Source organism: Pinus tabuliformis, chromosome 1_2 (assembly GCF_031772625.1).
Source record: "Pinus tabuliformis cultivar Carrire ecotype Pingquan chromosome 1_2, CPIR1, whole genome shotgun sequence".
In the NCBI taxonomy this organism is placed as follows: domain Eukaryota; kingdom Viridiplantae; phylum Streptophyta; class Pinopsida; order Pinales; family Pinaceae; genus Pinus; species Pinus tabuliformis.
Window position 1 is genome coordinate 757,499,772 of NC_142298.1, and position 26,453 is coordinate 757,526,224.

Sequence of the window (26,453 nt, forward strand, 5' to 3'; positions counted from 1 at the left end):
AAATACCTCTGGGAATATAGAATTACACCTCTGTCAACAATCATCCTCAATCTGAGGCTAAGAGGAGGAGCAACTAACAACAACAAGAATTCAGACAGGGCGGGAGGAAGTGGCACTGGTTCAATTGGGAAAAAACCAGGCAACATTTCCTTCAAAAACGCCCTACAGGGGAAAAACACAGAAGGAACAGCACCGAACCAAACAGGTATGGACGCAAGGCCATACATAGTGGAACAGCTGGAACACACTCCAGAATACAACATAAATACACCAGAAATAGACGAGCAATGCACCATATATGAAAGTCAGGCAATAATATGCAGATTTAACTGCTATTGGCCCAAACCAGCGGATCTGTTCATTTGGATCTACACGAACTGGACCACGGAATGCGAAGTACACCTATGCTCCAAGGGGTTTTTTATTGTGAAATTTTTATCAGCAACAGACAGAGATATAGTAATGCAGGAAGGGCCTTGGTTTTGGGGATCCACTGGACTCTTCATTACACCATGGTTCCCAGGATTTGATGCAAACACAATGGTTGTCTCGAAGATGCCAGTTTGGGTGAGGCTACACAACCTCCCAATACATCTCTGGAACCAGCAAGTACTCACTGGAATTGGAAACACAATTGGGCGCTACATTAAAATGGACACCCAGCGAGTGGAGGAAAGAATATATACTTTTGCACGAATATGTGTGGAAGTAGACCTTAGCAAAGGCCTGCCAGACCAAATCCAGCTGAAGCATAGACAGAGCAGCTGGACACAAGTATTAGATTATGAAAACACTGCATTCAGATGTCGAACATGTAGGCAAACAGGACACTTACAAAGCACGTGCCCAGCAGTCAAAAAAGACAGCCGCAGAAAAAAGAAAACGGAAAAACAAGCAAAAGGTTGGTACATTCCACCACCTCCCCCGGATGATGAGGAGGAAGAAGAGATGGAATATGACAACCCAAATGAGAACAATCAGATGAATAAAGAATCAGTTGTAGAAGACACAGGTCCACAGGACAATATAGAGACAGCATTGGCAAGAAGAGCAGAAATGGACATGGGCAGAAATAAACGCATACACACATCAGACACATCAGATTCTGATAACCCACAACCTGTGGCTGAAAATGCATTAGCACTCATAACTCCCACAGAGTCACAGGGGAATTGGAGAAAGGTTGAGAAGAAAAAAGGGAGAAAAGCCTGACTTTTCCCCAACTATACAAAATATTTTGCATATACCAGTTTTTTCATGAAATCCATACACCCTGCGTGGTGTGCAAGGATCTATGCATCATTAGAGCAGCATTTTTGATAATCTGTTAATCAGCATATGCCAAGAGGCATCTACAACATGTAATTTTTCAATCATTAATGAAAGATTACGATTTTTCCAGGGGAAAAAAAACAAGGCATTGTGAACATCAAAGAAAATACCATGTTCTAAGGATGCTTTATTATCATCCTAATCACAAGATGAATATAGATCCAATTGACATCAAAAATAATAAAGATGTTTACAATGAATCTTATATCCAAAGGTATCAAATAACAAAATTTCCAAAAATAAGACACCAAATGCAAGGATTCCTTATCATCCTAATTATAAAAGTCATTGTATTATTCAATGAACTAGCCAAATATGAAATCAATATGAGAAGTTAACCAAAGATCATATTATATTAAAGACAAATTTGAGTGTGGAATCTTATCATTTTACAAATCTCAGAAGCCACTACTACACAGTTTTGCAAAAAATTGAATTAGGGTGGTCTGATCCTTTCACAATTAAGACAGTTCTTCTCAACACTTCATAACTCATATCGTCTTGTAATGTCAACCATCATAGCTTCAATACCAAAGAATCGTGAGAATGCATTACAAACTGAAACAAAGATATAAAAGTTTTTTGCATAAAAAATCTTTGAGGACGAAGCATATATCTATATATATATATATAGATATATATAAGCATTACAAACTGAAACAAAGACATAAAAGCTTTTTGCATAAAAAATCTTTGGGGACGAAGCATATATATGTCTTTGTTTCAGTTTGTAATGCCTTCACACGATTCTTATATAAGCATTAAATAAACTAAATAATAAATAATAGTATTAAATGAAGTGATACATCCTAACTTGAGGACATGACCCATCAACCATTGTTGCTAGTCAATACTTAAGTATACCATCACATGGCATCATAATCGTCATGTATCTCTTATATTCATATTCGATTTTGGAAAATTGAGGGGGGGGTGAATCTGTATTTCTTTTCAATTGTTATTTTTACCAGTTAGATCTCTTTTATTTAGAACACAAAATGAACAATAATAGAATAAATACTTTTATTAATTTCTTCTTTACAATAAATCAAGTACAATAATAGTATAGGGCTCCAACCCTAGATGAAGACTCCAATCTTCAATCTCCCAGGCTCCAACCTATATTTTGCCAAGCACCGACTTGGACTTCCAAGGCTCCAACCTTTATTTTTCCAAGCACCGACTTGGACTTCCAAGGCTCCAACCTTTATTTTGCCAAGCACCGACTTGGACTTCCAAGGCTCCAACCTTGTCAATTTTGAGGCACCGACGTCAAGGGCTCCAACCCTATATTTGGTTCAGGCTCTGCCCTGGTTTCTTGAGGACTCCGATCCTCTAGAGCTCCAACCCTATCCTCCAAGGCACCAACCTTGTCTTTTCGAGGCTCCAATCTCCTGGGCTCCAACCCTCACTTTACTTCGTCAAGATGTATTTCGTTATACTTCATGACTCCCAATGTCTTCTTCAATGAGCCCTGTCAGTCTTCAGCTATCCCTTCACTTTAGTCTCCACGGTACGTCATCAATGACAACCTTGATCTATTCACATGAAGGTGTCTCCGCTGTCCTTCATGGTACCCAATTAGATTCTCCAAGTCACCTCATGATGAATAATGCATCATGGTCTTCAGTTTTATCTTCAAGATCTCTTAAGGCTTCTCAACATCCTATTTGGTTGTCTTTGGCTTGCACCTTCACCGTTCAATTCACTGTACTTTGTGCTTGACCTCACTTGAGGTTAACTTCAAATAGCTCCACCATAGACTTCACCCTTGAAACTGTTGCAATCTTAGTTCACCAAGGTCTAGCTATGTCACAAATATCAAGCCACTGCACGCTTCTATCCAAGCCACTGTCTGGTCCACTTGATTTTTAAGCACAATCACTTAATCCATGTCACAGTGCTTTTACCATACACCAAACTGTTTCACACAATCCGAGGTATCTTCTCCTCAGTCTGAGCTATCTGAGGTAATGAAACTTAGCCAAAAAGGTTAAACCAAAGAAGTATCACCATTGAAAAATGCTGCACAGTTCTGAAGGTGTATCACTGTCTGAGGATAATTTATCAAGTACAGTCACATCACAAGTTATTTTACCATAGTCTGAGGAGGATTATTGTTGAAGTTTCTAAGTCTACCAGTTAGAAACCCTCCATGCACTTTACTGATTTATTCCTACCTACTTGTTCTGTTAATTAACAAGCTATTTACCATGTAAATACTGAAAATAAATACAAGTGCATGCTCAACATATTACAGATCATCAACTGAAGGAAATAGAAACAAGCACACAAATGACACTGTTATTTTTGGACTAATGTCCCCGGAAAAACCCAATGCGGGAAAACCAGTGCAACTATCTGAGGGTTTTATTATTAAGCAGCTCTTTTCTGAGTACAATAGGTGCCAAATTGGCTAACCCGACAGAAACAAAAAAAAAAGTGGCAGTAATACCTCTCTTCGAAAACTGGTATTTGGAAAGCCTGCTCCACGAAACCCCTCTCCAACACAATCTGAAGCCCAGTGTCAACCCTGCTGGCCTCTGCGTCAACGTGAAACCCTCTATGTCAGTGTACTGAGGCTATGCGCAGCCTCTCTGGCTCTCTGAGTCACTCCTGCAGCCTCTGCGTGGATGACGCAAGCCCTTCTAGCACTGCGCAGTCTTCGCTGCCTTTGCATGGCTCCCTCTCGCTGTGCGTCTGCCTCTCTCTGCTTCTACGCTAGTCTCTCGGCATTGTCCCTGCCTCTCTGCCTCGTACTCACTGCCCCTCGCTGCAACTAATCACTGATTCTATCTCTCTTAGCAAACCCCGCTCTAGAGAATAGAATGACTGATCACTCTGGTGTATTCTCCAAGTGACCCTCAAGCCTCCTCTTATCCTTTTCTCGTTGACATATCAACAATCGAGATTAAGTCACAAATTGACAGCTAATATTAGAACTGGCTTGATCCATGTCTTTTGGACCATTCTAACACAGTTTTATATTAATTCACATTAATATTTTAATTTCCCTAAGTTTAGAATTAGGGACTCCATTAAAAATATTAATTATTTTAATATCTCACAAACTGTTTAGAATCTGCCCAAACCCTTTCTGGGTATTGGAGATCTCATGTGCCTTAACCTCTCCAACAAATTTCGTGGCTAGAGCACATCCGATGCTACCCCAAATCAACAATTATCACTGCCTGAGTTAGAAGGTTACCACTGTTGAATGATCACAGTTAAGGTACTGCAGTCCGAGACCTTAGTCAAGAATTTGAGCACTGAAATAAATCCACAGTCCGAGTTTGAGTTTTACACCATAGTCCACTGTCTAATTCGAGTTTTTTAAGGAGTCAGAGCCATTGTTTTTATAGAGATCCGAGCACTGTAATGAATTGTATGACAGGTCCAAGGAACTTGTGTTCAGACAGAGATGTATGCAATCATCAAAGAGTTGTTTCAACGAGTGTTCAATAATATCAAACCCAAAAACGATTCCTTTAAGCTTTCTCCTTCTTCCTGTGATGTTGGTTGAGGTCCTGAGATTTCACTGAATAGGATAGCAAGAATGATGTCTGAAATCCCTAATAAATAGTGGTTCTTGCACAGCAAAATGAAAGAACACGTCCCTGTTTGGAGGCCGACTTGTGTCCTTGAGCATAGGTCAGCTCAATGACAAGGTTATTTTCCTTAACTTAAAAATCAATATCTCACAAACTTTTTGGATTTTTGGGGCAAGTAATAGCTCATTGGAAAGAGAAAAAAGTCCTCTTCCAGATGGTCTAGGTCCCATGTTGAGAGGTTGCCTCTAAGGTGGTGAATTTTTTTTCTTAGTGACTGCCCTTGAATTGTTTAGTGCAGAGGCTAATTAGGACAATATGGCTTCTCTAATGTTTGGGTTCTTCATAGATATAGGGTCATAATGTCATCATGATATGCTTCATCCATGTCATTTTGATATGTCATAGTGTCATCATGTACTAGTGTAGTGCAGTGATATGACATAGGCAACTTCATCATTAGGAAAGTTCCAAGATAGTAAGATAGTCTTCCAACCATTAAATGAGATCTTCCATGTCATCATCTTATCTTCCAACCTTCATTAAGCACCATCATTAAGTGTGGTCATTCAAGAGTATGACATCATCAAAAGTATGGCTTCATCAAGTATAATCCTTCGCATCACGAGGTTGTATATTGGCTGTGAAAATTCCACAATAAGAATTCCTACTGCAGCAACTAATGATATCACTGTTATTTGTTAAATTCCTTTAACAAATTACTTGCAGTTTCCTATGGAAAATATCATAATACATACATTTCAGCCTTCACTTAATTAAATATTATGTGGAAACAAGAGACTGAGCAAGAAAGAAAATACAACAAAATAGACACCATTATTTTTGGACAAATGTCCCCAAAAAAAACCCAATGTGGGAAAACCGGTGCAGCGGCTCTGAGGGTTTATTATTATTAAGCAGTAGCAAATTTTGAATAGCTCTAGGGTTATTCAGTTACAGAGAGAAATATTGGCATAAAGATTTTTCAGATTACCTCACACAATCACTGAGAAAATCCCAGCTGATCCGGACACTAGATGAAGTGCCTATGGCATGCCCTACGCTGCGTATGCGCAGTCTCTACTTCAACCTCTCTAGGCACTACGTCACCTAGTTTACTGATCGATTTGCTGCCCGGAGTCTCTATCTCACACCCAGACTCCTGGCTTCTGAAACTGACTCTACCCAGTGAAATCTCAGACTCATTCTCACCCTCTACGCTGCCTCTGCATGGCCCTGTGTCTGTGCTGCTGGATCACTCTTTGCCTGTCTCTGCTGATGATTCTTCTATTGAGAAAATCTCTCTCTCCGGATGCTATCCCTGCCCTTCAACTGCAAGAAATCACCTCGATCAGAACTTCCTCCTGAGAACTTTTCACTTCAGAAATTCGATCTCTTGATCTCTCAGTGTGTTTTCCAAATGACCCTCAAGCTCTCTTAAATAATCTTCTCGTTGATATTCAACGGCCCAGATTAAAAGCTAATCAATGGCTAAGATCATTTTAGCTTGATCCTTGTCTTCTTCTAGAAGTTACACCTACAATTAGATTAATACCCATTAATATTTTTAGTTTCGTAAATTTAGACTTAGGGTCCCATTAAAAATATTATTTATTTTAATAAAATTGTCTCTGGGTGGAATTTCCCAAAACCAGTGTTACTTGGGAGCAGGAGCGAAAGCGGGGAGCGGGAGCAAAAACGGGTGCGAGAGCGACATTTTCAAAAGCTCCCGGTTTGGGAAAGAATCCTGGAGCGTTTTTTATATAATATATATTTTTTATATTTTTATATTTTGATACATATATGTCAACAAAAACATGTAGAGTTATGAATTAGATATAAGAAAACATAGATTGAACCATATAACAACAGTCATCTAGAAGTTATAATCTTCATCAACCATGTCCACAAGTTAGTAACATAGTAACATACAACATATTGAGTCTCGTGATTCATCAATCTTAAAGTTTCAAGCTTTCAAAATTCAATATATAACATTTATCATCATTGATCACCAAAGTTGTACTTGTAAGCTAAGTGTAACCATTACAACAAATAATATCTAACATGAAATGAAATGTTATAAAATGAAATGAAACAACTTTCAACTTTCATGAAGCATCATATTCATAATTCATTACTAACGAGTTATAATTGCCGACTTCAAACTGAAATTGTCATATATTGTTTAAACTTTAAAAAATATCATAATAAATATGAAAGAGTCAATGGTTATAAAAACTACTAGAAACTAGACAAGACAAGTAAATCTATTATCTATTGCTTAGGCTTGGGCCTCTTGCCACCATGAGAAATGTCTAGTTTTTTAGTCTTGTTGGAAAATTAGGATCTTTGTCATTAATATCACTCTCTAAGCATTAATATCTAGAGGTATCTTCATCATTACCTCTATATCTGTATAGGGATATTTGTCATTAATATCACCCTCTAAGCATTAATATAAGATAGAAAAAACATAGCATGTCAAGGCAAGATTTTGTTTGAGTGATGTGTACATTCTTAGGAGGGTCATGATAGAGGAGTTCGACAACCAATGTCACTAACATTAAGGTACATAGAGGGATTGGTGCTCTTGATTAAATACGAGTTCCATACCCTAATACGTGACAAAATTCAATGGAAACATTGCAATCCTGAAATCCTTAAAAACTAATAAGTCTGTTGGATTTTGAATGAAATCTAAAATTCTACTTTCTCCATATGAAATCCAATGAGGTCGGAACCACTCTCAAACATCCTGAGTCATTTCATGGTAATGTTAAAAATTTAAGTAAAAGGATGTAAAAGTGGCATTCTCCTTAATCTTCATTTTCATCCTTTTACTTTAATAATTTAACATTCCCATGAATCGCATATCAATACTAGGGCCATAGGCTTGATCATTAAGTTGCCCCACTCAAAACTTATTTGTTTCTTTGAAAAAAAATTGCATTTGGAACATTACTGCAAAAAAAAATTGCAAAAAAGGCTAAACGCTCCTGAAAAGGCAGGGAGCGTTTTTTTTTAGGGAGTGCACTCCCGACCCGCTCCTGAGTCGCTCCCCCCGGAGTGCGGATTGGGAGCGGGATTGGGGGGGAGGGGCGCTCCCCCGCAACACTGCCCAAAACACTTTCTGGGTTCTTCAGAATACATGTGCCCAAGCCTCCTTGCAAAATATGAGCCCTAGATCACATCCGATGCTACCCCAAATCAACATTGGCACTTAGGATCTAGATCATCAATCAAGGCGCATGATTGGCACTTGGCAACATCATCGTTAATTCAAGTACTTCTTCATGGTTTGACTTCTTCGTGAATTGACATCTTCATTGATGTTATCCTAGTCAACCAACCACCAAGAGTCATGGCATCATTGTCTGGAACCAAGCATCTCAAGAATATTGACATCTCAGTCAATGCCATATTGACATCAATGACAACCTTGATTAACATACAATACATTATTTTAATCTTTATGGATTATTTTATGTTATCCTATTTATTTTGGATATTCACTTTTTGAACCAAGTTGTTAATTTCACATTGGGTAAATGAAGTTTGTTCATTTCAGACTTCCATCAGATCTGATTTTTAACCACTCATTACCAAATTTTAGTCATGCGATCTGTTTGCTAGCATGATGTTCTTTCCAAAAATTTATGAGATATGATGATCATTTTAAAGAGTGTCCATAATAAGAAAATTGTTAGATTCTATTAGAATCAAACTGTCAAGGAGACATGGCATTCAGAAATTATCAAAACATTTTATTTTCTATTAGTACGAAAACTGATCAAAATATCAATGTAGAAAATGTCAGAATTAAGCATCAATGTTTGTCATAGTAATATGGGGTAGTTGTCACTCTTTCTAGTATTATCTCTAATTCGAGTGGGAATGGCTTTGATGTTAACTTATTTATGCAGCTGCATGTAGGTTAAGGCATTATTTGGAGCAAAAGCATCTGCAGAATGTCTGTCTAGTTTTGAAGGATTAATGAATAGGTTGGGTCAGACAGTATGCAATACATTGGATGAATTTGGAGAAGCAGTGGAAAAAGATTCCAGTAAGGCAGCAATAAATGATGGCACCGTTCATCCTCTGACCAGCTATGTTATAAATTATGTAAAATTTTTGTTTGGGTAAGTATTCTTCTGCTACATGGTTTGGAATTAAACAGGTATAATCATACAAAAAAGATAATAGTAATGAGGTGAAAGGACCTAAGTACAGTTATCCATCCCTTTAAATATATTATTTGCATTGTAATTTATCTGAACATTGTCTGATAATTGTTTTCTGACATTTCAGATGGTTATGGGGATCTTACTGTTCTTCCGTGTGTGTTTTCATCTTGCAGTTATAAGACAACACTAGAGCACTTGTTTGAGGATGTAAAAAAGGGTGATCTGTCATCAAAAATCTGCCACATAGTGTCCATACTTCTAACTAATCTAGAAGGGAAATCAAGGCAGTACAAAGACCCGGCGTTGATGCATCTGTTTCTAATGAACAACATCCACTATATAGTTAAATCTGTTAGAAAGTAAGTTACATTAACCTAGTATATGGAAACTAATAAATATTGGTTAATTTTGAACTACAATCTCTTTCAATATGATGACATATTTCCTGTTTTCTACACAGAATTATAGTGGTTTAATCTTCAATATTATTTAACTGGGTGTGAAGGTGTTAGTTTTTTACACAGTTGTATATTTGTTTTTATTACCTATCCCCATCCTACCTGTTTTATTTGTCTTAATCATGGACTTGCATGAGTTAATCTTACCTCCAACTAGAAACCTTGTCATGGGCAGATCTGAAGCAAGGAACTTGTTAGGTGAAGACTGGGTGCAGAAGCATCGCCGCTTAGTTCAGCAGCATGCAAGTGGTTACCAACGTACTTCCTGGAGCAAGGTATTGCAAAGAATGATTAGTCCTATCTCTCTTGTTTTTTTGATATATTTCAATGAGGTGTCAAAACCACCTTACTACTGTTCAGAAATCAGGTCCTTTTCATATATGAAGCTATGTGAACCATTAATCTACTAGAATTCATGCTTCATGTTTGGTAAACTTTTCTCTTGTGAATATTTCTGTAGGTTGGAATTTTTTGGAACAACAAAATATAATAAAATAACTATACCTTGGCTGACCTTAATTATCTACAGAATCCACATAATAACTCTTCAAACAAATACACACACACACACTCCTTTCACCTTTTGTATCATGCTATTTCACTATTTTCCTTAGTCATAAATGGTGGGCAAAGGTGTTGCCACCTCCTAGGTTCTCACTTGGTGCAACTTCAGCAAGCTACCAATTGTCACCTTAGTAGTGTGAAATTTTATCTATTGCAACTACTGGAAATTATTCTTCTAACTGAAAATTTAATTATGCAGTTTATTTACTATGGCAAACAACGAATAAAATCACAGCTGCAATTTTCACCATAAAAATACTGCAGAAAATAAAATACTGAAAATTGAGAAATTCTAGCACACATAAGAATTTTGACACAGTTATTTTTGGACAATTGTCCCCGGAAAAACCCAACTTGGGAAAACCGGTGCAGTAGATGAGGGTTTTATTATTAATCTTCAGCAACAATTCTAAGTACAACCATTTAGATGCCCAACTAGAAATCTAATCTGAGGAAAATACCGGCAAAAATATCAAGAGAATTTTCTCACCCCACAGCTATTTTTTGCCTCCGAAATTGCCTCCCTAGCCTCTACGTTTAGCTCTCTGCATCACCCTCTGCGCAGAGTTTACGTTGGTCCTCTGCAAATTTCAGTCTTCCTTCCTTTGCCTCTTCCAGGGACAAAAAATCTTCCTCCTAGAATGCTGCTGCCCTCCTCTTCCACCTGCTACTCTGTAAGACCCTTACCAAAACAAACCCCTAATTAACAGAATTTGGCAATATCGAAGTCCAGAATTCAGACAATGATGTTTATAAAGAAGAATTTGTCAAATTTAATTCAGAGTACATACCTGGCTTTCTCTCTTGAAGTCAATCCTAGGCTGTTGTTGCTCCAAATTTTCTCCCATTACCAAAATAACCAAATCCTCCCTGCCAAACTGAGCACAACCTTGGTACCCATCTCTAGAATACTTCACAATTGAAGCACTCTGGCTGCCGTGCCCAAAAGCTTCAAGAAAAATTTGCTCAAATCTTCAGTTCTGATTGAATTTTCCTCCGAGCCACACCTCACAAATCACCCCTATAGCAGACCCATTTCCCCCTTCCTGGTGTCTCTGCGTGCTCGGATAAATACCCCTTCCTAGCTGGTCGCTGCCCTCTTCCACCGCCCTCATCAGATTTTATTTGAGAGTCATATGCTTTACATGTAGCAGGAAGGTGAGCATACATAATATACTAATATATTAGTGGGGAGTTTGATATGTTAAATTAAAAATTTTAACTTTTAAAACTTTAATTATAATATTTAAATATAATAAATATTTATACATATATATCAATAATAATTAACTTATAAACTTTAATGCTATGGTTATCAATATTTACATTAGCAAGATTGAAAGTATTAATTTTATTCAATAACCTTAATAATTACGAAATATTTAATATGTATATTTTGAGAGTGTCAAAATTTAGGTAATATCTCCCTTCTTAATAATTTAGGTACTTAATCCCTTTATCATTCATTTAAACATCTTTCATGATTATTTAATAAGTATACTAGTGTAAGGCATGCGATGTATGCATATGTAGTTATCATATGCATACCTCATATGCATGCTAATACCATTTTGCTTATAAATTGAAATGGGTCATTACATATTCAACCTTTGTGTAATAACCAAACACACAGTAACTAGAATCTGAAATACAGAAAACCTGAAGAATTAAATTTGTACTTACCTTAACTGCTGCTGATTCTGCTACTGAACTGGTGATTCTGCTGGTGATGTCGTGGCTATTTTGATCCAATCTCCGGGAGACCAATACCACCCAACCAGACTGAGCAAACCTAGCTGCTCAATCCAGAAAGCTTCTCAACAGAAGCTCTCTGTCCCTCCGTGCCCAGAACCTCAGACGACTTAAAGCTCTTCCAATGGATAATTATCTTCTCCTGGTTTTCTCCTGGTGAATTTCTGCTTCTAGTTCTCTCTGCTCCTCTCTGGTTTTCCCCCCCCCACTCTCGATCCAAGCTGCCGGTTTTATCTACGGGCCTGGCGGTGGCCGCCCTCCTACCTGCAGCCATCGCCTTCCCTCAACTCGACACGCCTTCCATGCAATTTAAGCTCTCAGATATTTTCCTGGCAAGTGCGCTCTGTTATCAATTTTCAGTTGGTTGAAAGCGCCCCCTTTTAAAGGGTCCTGCAATGATTTTTGGTATGCTTTAGCATATAGTTTTGTTTTACGCTTTTAGATTATGTATGTTTATAAAGTTCAGTTATATATTTTATAACATTTAATTTATATATATTATAAAGTTCCATTATATATTTAATATATATATATTATAAAGTTCAATTATATATTTTATAAAATTTAATATATATATATTATAAAGTTTAATTATATATTTTATAAAATTTAACTTATATATGTTTATAAAGTTTAATTATATTTATAAAACTTAACATATTTATTATTTAAATTTCATCATATTTGTTTTATTATAAAGTTTAAAACTTTATATAATGGATCAATTTAGATGGGTCGTTACATACACCCCCCTTCTGAAAACTTCGTCCCGAAGTTTAGAGTTTTAGGTTCAAGGTTTTAATGGACATGACCTTTTTCTATCCAGGTCCTCAAGCTATTCAAAATCATCCTATCCTCCCTAATCTCTTCTGCTCCCATCCTATCCGTCCTCTACTGGAGTATGCCATGGCGTCAATTTTACTGACCTAACCATTCATAAACACTAAGGTGACAACGTCGGCTATACCGACCTGATTCCCAGTAGGCATCCGGCAGTCATCATCACACGTCTAGGGGAGCGTGACTCGCACAGTCCTCCCATGACTCCAGGGTTCGGAGGATAAACGGTGGGTAACACCTCCACCCCTCCCAGTAAGATTAGGGCTACTACCCTATCATAGAATCACTTTGAGCTTTAATTGATCTGAGGTTCTGTCATCACGTGGTCATCTCGGAAATTGGATCATTTACCTGCAATCATACACTTACCCATGCATTTGTAAAATGTGCATCAGCGTATTCAAAATAACTCATGTATTATTCACATATGACACTACAGCATAACATATTTTGCCATATTCCATGCATGTCTTTTGACGTTCACCTAGAATGTATTCACTTCCTGATTTCTATCGCATTGATCATATTTGACAAAAAAATAAATAAATTTCTTTACTTTAACAACTATAACTTAGTAAAATGAACCACATATATTGTTTTGGTATCCATGTACCTGCAGGAATTTAAACATATATTATGCCATAAAGTTTCATGTTTATCCATAATTATTCAAAATGTTTCTGAGTCTCCGATTGTAGTGAAGTAAATATATACTAAACATAGTGTAAAGTTCTTCAAAATGGACATAAATTAGGGTATCTCTGACATATGTCCTCTGTATTTTCCCAAGTTGCTGACCCAGGACTATACTTGTCCCATTGGACCTTAACTTGGTCCACCAGACGGTTCCTCAGCTGTCGAACTCTACGTTCCAGTATACGTAACGGTTCGACCGTTATGACTCCCTCGTCCGATACCTGCAATTCTTTCCACTGGAGGTTATGAGATAGGTCAGCTATATAATGTCTTAATACAGAAACATGAAATACATTATGAATTCTATGCAGGTGAGGTGGCACGGCAAGACGATAGGCAACAGGTCCAACTCTTTCCACGACTTTAAACGGTCCTATAAATCGGGGTGACAACTTTGTCCCTTTTCCGAATCGAATAGTACTTTTATTTGGTTTGATGCGGACGAAGACCTGATCCCCTACTTCATACTTCCTATCAGTTCGGTGAGCATCAGCATAACTCTTTTGTCTATCCTGGGCTTCCTTTAATCGTTGTCTAATCTGTCTGACCTACGCTTCCATTTCATGGATTAATTCTGGTCCTATTATCACTTGATCTTCTAACCTGTCCCAACTTAACGGTGTTCTGCAAGGTCTGCCATATAAAGCTTCAAATGGAGGCATCCCAATCGAACTGTGGTAACTGTTGTTGTATGCGAATTCGACTAAGGGTAAATACTTTTCCCAGTGTGATTGCTGATCCATTACATACATTCGCAACATGTCTTCAAGTACTTGATTTACTCTTTCAGTTTGCCCATCAGTCTCAGGATGGTAAGCAGTGCTTAAATTTAGCTAAGTACCTAAGGCTGTCTGCATGCAAGTCCAGAATCTGGAAGTGAATCGCGAATCTCTATCGGATATAATCTTCTTAGGTACTCCATGAAATCTGATAATTTCATTTATGAATACTCGAGCTACGTCAGCAACATCATAAGTATCTCTTACCGGAATGAAATGGGCGCTTTTTGTTAATTTATCCACCACTACCAGAATGGCATTGTGTCTTTGAGAAGTAAGAGGTAGTCCAGTGATAAAATCCATAGAAATGGTCTCCCATTTAGACATAGGAATGTCGTGGGGTTGTAAGAGGCCCGCTGGGTGACAATGATCTGCCTTTACTTGCTGACATTCCAAACATTTTGCAACAAATTGAGTGATATCACGCTTCATGCCTGCCCAAAAGAAGAGTTTCTTGGTATCCGCATACATTTTCCCTACTCCAAGATGAGCACAATATACTGCTTTGTGGGCTTCCCCAAGGATGGTATCTCGAAGATCTTTATCATCAGGAATGTACATCCTTCCATGGAATCGTAAGATCCCATCGTTTTCTAATTCATAACCCTCAAATTTAGATTCTTTTGCCTTAATTCCCTCAAGACTTGCTCTCACCTTCAAATACCAGCTGTCTTTTATAAGACGATCCAGTACTCGTTGTCTTAAGTCCACTTTAATGGGTATGAGAGAAAATATCCGAGGTCTCCTGCTTAAAGCATCGGCTACTACATTTTCTTTTCCCTTAATATATGATATTCCGAAGTCATATTCACTTAGGAATTTACTCCATCGTCTTTGCCTGGCATTTAAGTCTCTTTGGGTGAACAAATATTGTAGACTTTGATGGTCGCTTTTAAGTGTAAAATTTCGTCCCACCAGATAGTGTCTCCAAATATTTAAAGCTAGCATTACAGCGGCCAATTCTAAATCGTGAGTAGCATAGAGTTCTTCATGAGGTTTTAGCTTTCTAGAAGCATAAGCTATCACTCCCTTATCCTGCATCAATACTGCACCCAGCCCTTGCTTGGATGCATCAGTACATACCGTAAAGTCTTTGCCCATATCAGGGACTCTTAGGATTGGTGCACTAGTGAGTAGTCTTTTGAGTTCAGAGAATGCTTTATTACATTCCTCGGTCCACTCATACTTAACACCTTTACGCTGAAGGGTTGTGATTGGCTTTGCGATTTTGGAGAATCCCTCCACAAATCTCCGGTAATAACCGGCTAAACCCATAAAGCTTCGAATCTCATGTGCATTTTTCGGTACTGGCCATTCCATGATCGCTTTTACCTTCTCAGGATCTACTGAAATCCCTTCACCTGATATGATGTGACCCAAATAATGAATCTTTTCCTGAAAAAAAGAACACTTGGATAGTTTTCCATATAACTGACGTTCTCTAAGGCAGGACAATACTATTCGCAAATGATCTTCATGCTCTTCTTCATTCTTGGAATAGATGAGAATATCATCTAAAAAGACTTGTACAAATTTATCAAGATATTGACGGAAAACACTGTTCATAAGATTCATGAATACGGCTGGCGCATTTGTTAACCCAAATGGTACCACAGTAAATTCATAGTGTCCAAAACGTGTCCGGAATGCAGTCTTAGAGATATCATTTTCAGAAATCCTTAGCTGATGATACCCTGATCGAAGATCAATTTTTGAAAAGACAGCAGCTCCTTTCATTTGATCGAAAAGATCATCGATTCGCGGCATAGGGTATTGATTCTTTACTGTAGCTCGATTCAAGTCTCGATAGTCTATGCATAATCTTAAGGATCCATCTTTCTTCTTCACAAAAATTACAGGAGCGCCCCAAGGTGAGGTACTGGGCCGAATATGCCCTATATCGAGTAGTTCCTTCAACTGGATTTGCAATTCCTGAAGTTCTAGAGCTGTCATTCTATAAGGCGTTTTAGAGATCGGTTGGGTACCTGGCTTTAATTCAATAGTGAGATCCAATTCTCTTACCGGGGGTAATCCAGGTAGTTCCTTTGGAAATACATTCGGGAACTCTGCTAATACCGGATATTGTTCTAAGGATGGCCCTTTTTCTTGGCTTACTTCGTGAATTGCATAAGCCTGACAACCCTTTCTTAAACAACGCTTCACCTGCATTGCCGAAATGTAGCGTAAAGAAACTTCCCTCTTGATTCCTTGAATTTGGATTACTTCTCCCTCATCATTTATGCCCAAAATCCTTTTTCCATAACAGTCCACCCAAGCTTGGTGAGCTTCCAGCCAATCCATACCTATGATAAGATCATACGTTCCTAAGGCTGTGACATAGACTTTTAGTTTAGTCGAACAGACCCCTAGGTCAATTTTGCATTGATCCACACTCAAGCCCACGGTTTGGAGTTCTCCTGAGGCCATTTCCACTTGGTGGAAATCATTTTGTCTACGAGTTGCCAACCCACATTTGTTTAATGCATATGACGAAATGAAACTATCTATGGCACCAGTATCAAATAAGATTTTGAGTTTTATGCCATTGATAATACCTGAAGATTCCACTACAGTGGATTGATGGGCTGCTTGGTCGTGGTTGACTACTGCATGAATTCTATGATTACTTCGATTGGCTGATATCGGCTCCTTCCCAGTCCTATGCAATATATTCGATGAAGCTTCTGGGCAGTCACGCTGGAAATGCGGCCCCCCACATCCCCAACAATTGAGCTGCGCTGATCCTCTTGAATCAAGGTGTGAATTTCTAGAGAACGAGCCGCGTCCTCCCATGTTGATTCCTCTCGCACTCCTTCCTCTACCGGTAGTCCCTCGCGATGCCCATGGTCTGGTGTTGGACGATTCCGCGGCTATAGTGTTTACTGCCATGGGAACTCTTGTCCCCACACTTGGGGTAAACCTGTTACCGTAAGGTGGCCTCGAGCTACCTCCTCTGAAAAAGTTTCGGGGAGCCTTCCCTGGAAATCCTGGTTGTAAAGGCCCTGCTGGCCCCATATCTTTTTTGATTCCAAGGTGCTCTTCTGCATAACGACCACATTCGACTGCCTCGGCTACTGATGAGGGTTTCCACATGCTTACCAAGGCTCTTATGCGAGGATTTAACCCAAATATGAAGCGTTCAGCTTGACGTTCATCAGAATCTAAGTAGTGAATGTATTTTACAAGTTCCATAAACCTTATCTCGTATTCTTCCACCGTTTTATTTCCCTGAATTAATGTATGGAAGGCTCTGGCTTGCTGTTGTTGGAAGTATGGAGGCAAATACTTTGCGCGGAACCTTTCCTCAAATAGTTCCCAAGGGACATTATCCGATGTAAGGTGCAGCTGCTTTTCCAGATTTCCCCACCAAATCAAGGCACTTTCCTTTAGTTGAAACACGGCAATTTTTGTTTTTGCTGAAGGCGAATATTCTCTTAACCTAAAGCATCGGTTCATTCCTTCCAACCATGCTTCAGCGCGTTCACCTGCTCGACCTCCTGAAAATTCTGGGAGTCTAATTTTCTGAAGCTCCCTAGAAATGTCTTCTCTCGATCTTCTGGGCTCAAAATTATTTGGTTCCGCTGAACTGGTGGCTACATGTTGAAATTCCCCTTTGGTTTTGGCCTTAGTTGATTCTTTTAATGTTTCTAATAAGGCCTCCAAAGAATTCATTATCACAGTCAACTCTGGCGCTGGGGCGATTGATGTTGATGATGGTCTTGGCGGTGACGCTGGTGATGGGGATGATGATGGCGACGGTGGCGGCATTAATGGTGGTGATGCCGCCTGATCACGTCGTCGTCGCTCATACGTCCTCACCATTGTGATGGTCCCTGAACACATAATAAAATTCTGTAAAAATTTTGAGGTGGATAACCAAATTTTTAACACACAATTTCCTTTTGCAACATCACATTCATAAACGGGTATAGTTTTGCTATTTTTACCCGCTAGGCGGATCTTACTGGTACCGAGGTCAAGGAGGGTGGTCTCGCGACCTCCTTGTCCTAATGCAGGGTATTCTATCCTAATATGAATAATGCAAAAGTGTATGGGTACTCAGGATAAGATATTATATTGTTTTTCTTTAAATAACTGGTTCAGTGATTTAGTGGGATAGATTGAAGCCGAATTTTAACATAAATGTCGAGACACCTTATGGCCTTCCATTATGTTTCTGTGTAGGTTCAGCTTCTCGACATTGTTTAGAGCCCATAGTGAGTAACTAACTAACTCTATATTTCTCCTGTCAAACTTACTATTGATCCTTGCATGTTTTCAGTACTGTTAACTGCAAACCATACTAAGGCTTTTCTCGATTTTCATAATTTCGCACCAATTCAGCTTGTAAATAATTTTCTGGAAGTTACTCTGTCAAAGATTGAGCTCGTAGTGTAACTAGGGGAATGCAGTAGTTTAGTATACGTTCTAGAAGAATGTCCATGTCAACGTATATCTATATCTTGGTGTGTGATGGACTATCCGCACATGTATATCGTAACCATGTAAGATGATACAGGCATGCAAGTTCAAAGCTGTCATAAAATCTCAAATAAATGAGTGTCTGAGAGTCTCAGACACATGTTTATTTCTAGGCTAATTATTCTAGCATGAAATTCAATCGATTCTATATAAACAACTATCATGCTAGGATCAAGGTGCCCAACCTATAATGATCACATATTTCGTGTCCATTTTGATAGTGTCAGATGGAGTCATGCTATCAACAGGCACCTGTTGCTCTGGTATGAGATTTTAGAACCCAAGAGAAGAACAGCAATCAAAAATCAAGAGAGCAGCTTCAGATGAGAAAAATCAGCTTTGAAGGAAGAAATATAATGAAAATGGAAAATTTCTGCTGAAATGGTGCATATGATTTGAAGTGTGAACATGATCATTCATTACCAGTATCAAGACAGGAATAAAACTGAGAAACTAAGATAGCCATAATATAAATTATTCCAAGGCATGTATTGGTAGGAAATGGTTTTGGTTTTGAAGTATGATTTGTTCATTCTTGAATGACACAATGAAACTGGAAAACGAGGACGGTGAGGATATTTCTCCTATATCATAGCTTTGAATGACTGAAAATCTTTTCTGATGCATCACAATCCAATTTTATTGAGATTCCACTGAATTTGATCATGCCCCTTTTGTTTGCTTTGCTTCTTCTTTAGTGGTGGTTAAATAGAAATTTAATTTTATGAAAATTCATTCAGTACTCAGAAAAATTCAATTGATCCATTACGTGCCAGCCAAAGTAACTGTGTGTGCATTTATTTTGCAAATAATTTGGAGCTAATGCAGGAGAAAAGTGGAGAGCAACGTCATACGAACTGTGCTTATCCTATGGTTTATTTGTTATTTTAATCATCACTGTAAATCTCATAATTATTTTACATGCGGTCGAGTAAAATATGATAACCAAGAGATTAGTCAATACGATCCAAGGGATGCGAGATTATCGTTTTGTATTTAGATCTGCTTCCGTTAAAAGGGTTCAACGAAGCCCAAAGGGCTAAGAGATTAACATGATATTAACTCTTCGACGTGTCCCTTGTCTTAAAGTAACCCCGACGAGCTGTACCAGGGAAAAACGGGACTATAGAGCCGCTCTCCCGTCCCAGGAGCATGAGCCGGCTCGCCAGCCCGATAACAGGATACATCTGACGCGAAAGCCCCATTTGTTGTCAGCAAATTTCATAGACTCGTAAAGGCCCACTTCCATAGCGGACATGCCGGTAGGTTAACTTGTTTCTGCTTCACGTATGATATCGAAATCTAGACGTGTTACTTCGTAGCCAGCGGCGCAGGACCACAAGCTACCTCAACCGCAAGGTCAACCTCTGGAAGAAGCGGAAGCGGGACGCACTGACTAGATTCAATCGTTTCAAGATTAAAACAGCGGAGGAAAACGGCCATGATAATGATGCAGAAAAGGGCAGTGAATAAAATACAGAGACGACAGCCTGTAGAACCGCGTAGATAGCGCTGAGAAGCGTTTCACTGGCCAATGCACAGTAATGAAACAGGAAAACACGACAATATATACCTGAGGAGTGGACTGTGGTGTGCGGACAATGGAATACCATGTCAGGCCATATGTCCAAAGAAACTGACTGTTAAATAACGTGACAGCATGGGCGTGAATTTCCTGAAGGTGCATTAGACCAGCTTTGGGACAATTTATGAGGTTAAAAAAAAATCAATTTCATTCTTCATATACCAAAGAACAACAATTGTGGGCCTGTAAGGTCGAAAAGGGTTTGAACAACAGTCTCTGATACCATCTGTAATAACCAAACACACAGTAACTAGAATCTGAAATACAGAAAACCTGAAGAATTAAATTTGTACTTACCTTAACTGCTGCTGATTCTGCTACTGAACTGGTGATTCTGCTGGTGATGTCGTGGCTATTTTGATCCAATCTCCGGGAGACCAATACCACCCAACCAGACTGAGCAAACCTAGCTGCTCAATCCAGAAAGCTTCTCAACAGAAGCTCTCTGTCCCTCCGTGCCCAGAACCTCAGACGGCTTAAAGCTCTTCCAATGGATAATTATCTTCTCCTGGTTTTCTCCTGGTGAATTTCTGCTTCTGGTTCTCTCTGCTCCTCTCTGGTTTTTCCCCCCCCACTCTCGATCCAGGCTGCCGGTTTTATCTACGGGCCTGGCGGTGGCCGCCCTCCTACCTGCAGCCACCGCCTTCCCTCGACTCGACACGCCTTCCATGCAATTTAAGCTCTCAGATATTTTCCTGGCAAGTGCGCTCTGTTATCAATTTTCAGTTGGTTGAAAGCGCCCCCTTTTAAAGGGTCCTGCAATGATTTTTGGTATGCTTTAGCATATAGTTTTGTTTTACGCTTTTAGATTATGTATGTTTATAAAGTTCAGTTATATATTTTATAACATTTAATTTATATATATTATAAAGTTCCATTATATATTTTATAAAATTTATATTATAAAGTTCAATTATATATTTTATAAAATTTAATATATATATATTATAAAGTTTAATTATATATTTTATAAAATTTAACTTATATATGTTTATAAAGTTTAATTATATTTATAAAACTTAACATATTTATTATTTAAATTTCATCATATTTGTTTTATTATAAAGTTTAAAACTTTATATAATGGATCAATTTAGATGGGTCATTACACTTTGGCACTATCTTCTTTGCGGAGCCACTGCTACTGAGAAAATCAAATTGCTTGGGCAATTGAGTATCTACACTGGTGTATTCTCCATCACCACATTGACTCCCTCTTATATCCACTGTTGGAGCACCAACGACCAAGATTAAAACTTAATCAATGGTTAGGATCATCTTTGATCAATCCATGTGAGTTTCTAGATGATTCTTGTTGATTTGGGGTAGCATCGGATGTGCTCTAGGACTCAAATTATGCAGGGAGGCTTGGGCACATGTATTCCAAAGAACCCAGAAAGCGTTTTGGGAAGTTCCACCCAGAGACAATTTTATTAAAATAATTAATATTTTTAATGAGATCCTAAGTCCAAATTTAGGAAATTAAAAATATTAATGGTATTAATCTAGTTGTGGGTGTAACTTCTAAAAGAAGACAAGGATCAAAGTTAAAATGATCTTAGCCATTGATTAGCTTTTAAATGGGCCGTTGAATGTCAACGAGAAGATTATTTAAGGGAGCTTGAGGGTCATTTGGAAAACACAGCGAGAGAACAAGAGATCGAATTTCTAAAGTGAGAAGTTCTTAGGAGGAAATTCTGATCAAGTAGATTTCTTGCAGTTGAGGGGCAGGGATAGTTGGGTTGGAGTATCTTCTCCAGAGCCCAGGATACGCAACAGAGAGAGGCAGAGAGACACTAGAGGGGTTGACGTTGAGCCAGAGGGGCTCACGCAGAGGCAACTCAGTCACCCACGCAGAAGTTCGAGTTTTGCAGAGGAGCTGACATTTCTGAGCCGGGAGGGCTGGAAATTGCTCTAGAAGGCAAAACGTTTCCCAGTTGAGCTGACACAGAGCCTCAAAGAGCTCCACGCAGTGTCACTCAGTTACTGCGCAGGGGCAGCGTAGTTGTAGTCGGGAACAGTTGTTTCAACTGCCGGAACAACTGAGATTTGCCGGGTAGAGTGAGGTAATCTCACAATTCTTCTCTGCCAGTGGTATTTCTCTGTAACTGGATTGTCGGGAGGGCATCTAGAGTTGTATTCAAAAATTACTGCTTAATAATATAAAACCCTCAGAGCTGCTGCACTGATTTTCCCGCATTGGATTTTTTGGGAGACATTTGTCCAAAAATAACAGTGTCATTTGTGTTGTATTTTCTTTCTTGCTCAGTCTCTTGTTTCCGCATAACATTTAATTAAGTGAAGGCTGCAGTGTATGTATTTTGATATTTGTCGTAGGAAACTACAAGTAATTTGTTTGAAGGAATTTAACAAATAGGAGAAATATCATCAGTTGCTGCAGTAGGGATTCCGGTTGAGGGATTTTCACAATTCTCACCTTATCTCAATTAATACTGATTAATTAACCATATTCCCTAAGTTTAGACTTTGGAAATATTTAAAAATCGGTTAATAATGTAATTGAAACACTTGTAGGCAGAATTTCTAGAAACGATTTATGGGTTTTGGAGATCTCGTGTATTCTAGTCTCTCCACCAAATTTCATTTCTATAAAACATCCGGTGCTACAAAAACTAACACTCCCTCTTAGTTAGGAATGTGTTTTAGTGCTACTACACACCCTATCTCTGCACCATCTCTTGTGACGCTGCTGATGTTTGGCCATACTGCCCACCAACCATTGCGCAACTATGATATATGTTGCATCTATGTTGTTGTTGACACTGCCATACTGCTGCCAACACTGCATCTGCATTGCGACTCCCTCTCTCTATTACTGCTGCCACTGGAACATTTTCAACTGAAAAGCATCCAAAATAGCATGTCCCTGCTACTAAAACAGGTTCTCCACCATACCTAATTGTTCTCTAAAATAGACGAACATAGCTCTTCGTAGAGCTTTCGTGAGTATATCTTCAACCTGCTCTTCTGTGGGAACATATTGTAGTTGGACTGCTCCACGTTGTACAAAATCCTTGATGAAGTGACACTGAATATTGATGTGCTTCGACCTGTCATGAAACACTGGATTTTCATAGAGCTTTATGCAACTCTGATTATCACAATAGACACTGGTCGCCTCCATCCTCTGCTTGAACAAGCTTACTAGAAGCTTCTGAAGCCATATAGTTTCGCACGTAGCTGTGTTGGCGGCCATATGCTCTGCTTCTGTAGAGCTCAAAGCTATTGACTTCTGCTTCCTACTACACCAAGAAACCATCCTTGATTCAACAATGAAACAGTACCTGGAGGTACTTTTCCTATCCACTGAACTGCCTTCCCAATCTGCATCTGTGTACCGACAAAGTCTGACGTCATCCCCTTGAGTATATTTCAACCCATACTCGACTGTGCCACGAATATACCTCAGAATATGCCAAACTGCTGCCTAATGTACCCTCTTCAGTTCTACCATGAACTGAGTAAGGGTATTGACTGTGGAGCAGATATATGGCCTAGTGTTGACCAAATACATGAGAGACCCAATGAGTTGTCTATACAAGGTGGGTTTGTTACCGCTCAAACTAGCAGGGGACCTAAAGGGGATTCCTAAAGGGAAAATGCTAGATCAAGGGCAACAAATGGAGACTTAGCCCACTGTCACCTTAGCTAAGGCTCCCTTCTATTTATGGACTTTCACCGATGGGAGGAGACTCGGTATATTATGGAGTCACCGATGAAGGATAGATCAATGAATGGATATGGAGTGACCCAAATAATCCCCTTTCTAGAAGAGCTTGAAAGATGGAGCTTGCTTGCTTTCTAATCAAGGTACAATGTCTTCTAGGAAAATGAAGGGATGATTTGAGGGTTAGGTTTATGGGAAATAACTTGTGAAAGAGTTTCCCAATCCTTTATTGAAATTGGTATCCCAGATGGTTCTTGGAGGATCATATTTTCATAGGAATGGAACCAGATGGGACCAAGTGGGACCAGTCTAGGATAGGAGGAAAGAATATTGCAACCAATGATGTTCTTACCCTACACAAGGTGGGGGAAAGGATCTGTTGTTGCACAATGTGGCTAGGCACTGCGACAATGCTCAGAGTAAGGCTTGTCACTCTTAATCCTTACTCCGTTTAGACTCTCTCTTAGGCAAATCAAGGGGGGTAGTCCATAAGGTAAATGGACGAGAAAGCTTGTGGAACACGTGCTCTAGGAGATTTTAATGATGGACAACTTGATGAATGAATCTAAATGATTAAATCAGATTGATAAATTAAACGCCAACGTAAACAAGACACGACCACAAGATAGAAACAATTATAGACCAGTGCCTTCGATATTTGAATTAACAAGTTATCCAGAATGATGAAAAGCGACAATCATAAATAATCCATATGCAAGAAATCCGAGATTTAAAATTATTTTCGCTGACTGCCCAAATCTAGATTTAATAAATTTTCTTCAACAGCCAAGTATGATTAAAAATGTTTATCACACCTTGACCATAGGAAAATCATAAAAATTGCATTTAATGACATTAAGGAACTTTAGGTCAAAATTTTTTAATTATTCTTTAGAATTTATTTACAGTAGAATTTATTTTAATATTTACTGAAGAGATTTCGTAAATAACTTATTGGGAATAATAAGTAGGTGAAATAAATCAGTTGCTGCAGTAATAGAATTTATGTTTAGAAATTTTCACAATACCAATAGACAATTGTCTTAGGGATAAACATGATCAAATTGATTAGATCAAGGTTGCTTAACACAATTAGCAACCTTCAAGATGAAAACAATCAACTTTCAATATGCCAATTAGATACACAAGAGACAGATTGGATTCCTTATGGACACAATTAGATCTTTTACGATTAAATTGTATTAAGGTGCTTCAAGAGTGTATTTGATTTATAAGATTTGCAAATCCACAATATCAATCAATAACCAATGATAAAAACAAGATAATTAGTCCACAATATTACTTAGAGCAATTAGCCAATCTCATTAAACACTTATCAATTCAATTAGAGCACTTATGTGTATTAATGCAAGAATGCAAATAGATGCCAATGATGTAGAAATGCAGTATGGATTAGCCAAGGGACATGATTACAGCAGTAAGAAAATCACCCAATTACACAATTAAACAATTATCCAAGATGCACAGGATGCAAGAAACAAGAGCTAAGTGAAATTTAGATGACCTTCAGCACTTTTTCCGCCACTGTAATATTTATATCAGACCTTTATGCAGTAAATTTCAGACCTTAAATTATTATTTCAGCCTTCAAAAACAATCAAATAGGCCAAGAAATGTAAGCCCAATGAGAGCAAATGACAATGCAATGATGAGATATGACTGCCAATGAGTTACTATGCCACTGTTGTATGATTTTATCACTGTTGTAAGTGTTTTTATGTGGTTGTAGCAAACATATCAGATCTGAAATTAACCCAATAGTCCACAAGAAATTCACTTATATGCACTCAAATTGACCTTAGGTTAATTCTCATTTCCTTAGGTGAATTATTAATGAATTTGAGCTTATAAAAAACGTGTTTAGGCCTTAAATATGTTGCTGTCGGAAAATACTTCAGAAATTGAAATGAGGACAATGATGAAACTAGTGGGTTAGAGATCAAACCAAGAGGCCTTGTGGCCTTTGTATATGGCTAGAGAGACTTCCAATGGACTTGAGAACCTGCAACCACCAAGTTAGCTATAGAATTGCTACAAAACCAAATGTTAGAGATGAAAAATCAAATCAATGACCAAATAATGGTTGAATGAGGGCTAGGGCTAGGAATTGTTATTTTTTGTAGCAATGAAGGTGTTCTAGTCTCGAAACTTTGTGGAGAGGCTAAAACACAGGAATTCTCCATAAACTAGAAATCATTTTTGGAAATTCCACCTAGAAGTATCTCAATTAGATTATTAACCTATTTTTAAATATTTCCCAAGTCTTGTTGCACTCAGATTGTCAAAGTACTAGGGAAACGGAAGTACCTATTTTTTCAACAAGGATCAGATCACTTATCAGTAGTCTGTATGTCATAGTCATCCCATTCTGCAAGTTACATATTGTAGATGATTTTTAGTAAAACCATGAGTCTATGTAACAACCTAGGTAAGCCTATAATTTGATGACGAATTCTGTCCTAGGAGGTTTTTTAACCTCACTGATTACCTATGTTTTTCGACACAACTATCAGAAGAGTTT

General features: G+C 38.3%; 1 protein-coding gene across 4 annotated transcripts in view; it reads left to right on the forward strand.

Moving 5' to 3' along the window:
* Positions 1-26,453, forward strand: part of LOC149208002 (exocyst complex component EXO70A1-like) — a 268,698-nt gene that overhangs the window by 185,150 nt on the left and 57,095 nt on the right. For all 4 annotated transcript variants that reach the window (XM_089393981.1, XM_089393980.1, XM_089393979.1 and 1 more), the window contains exons 7-9: positions 8,817-9,022; positions 9,241-9,426; positions 9,701-9,800. In XM_089393981.1, coding sequence (XP_089250107.1) covers positions 8,817-9,022; positions 9,241-9,426; positions 9,701-9,800 — 492 coding nt within the window. The remainder of the gene's footprint in view (positions 1-8,816; positions 9,023-9,240; positions 9,427-9,700; positions 9,801-26,453) is intronic.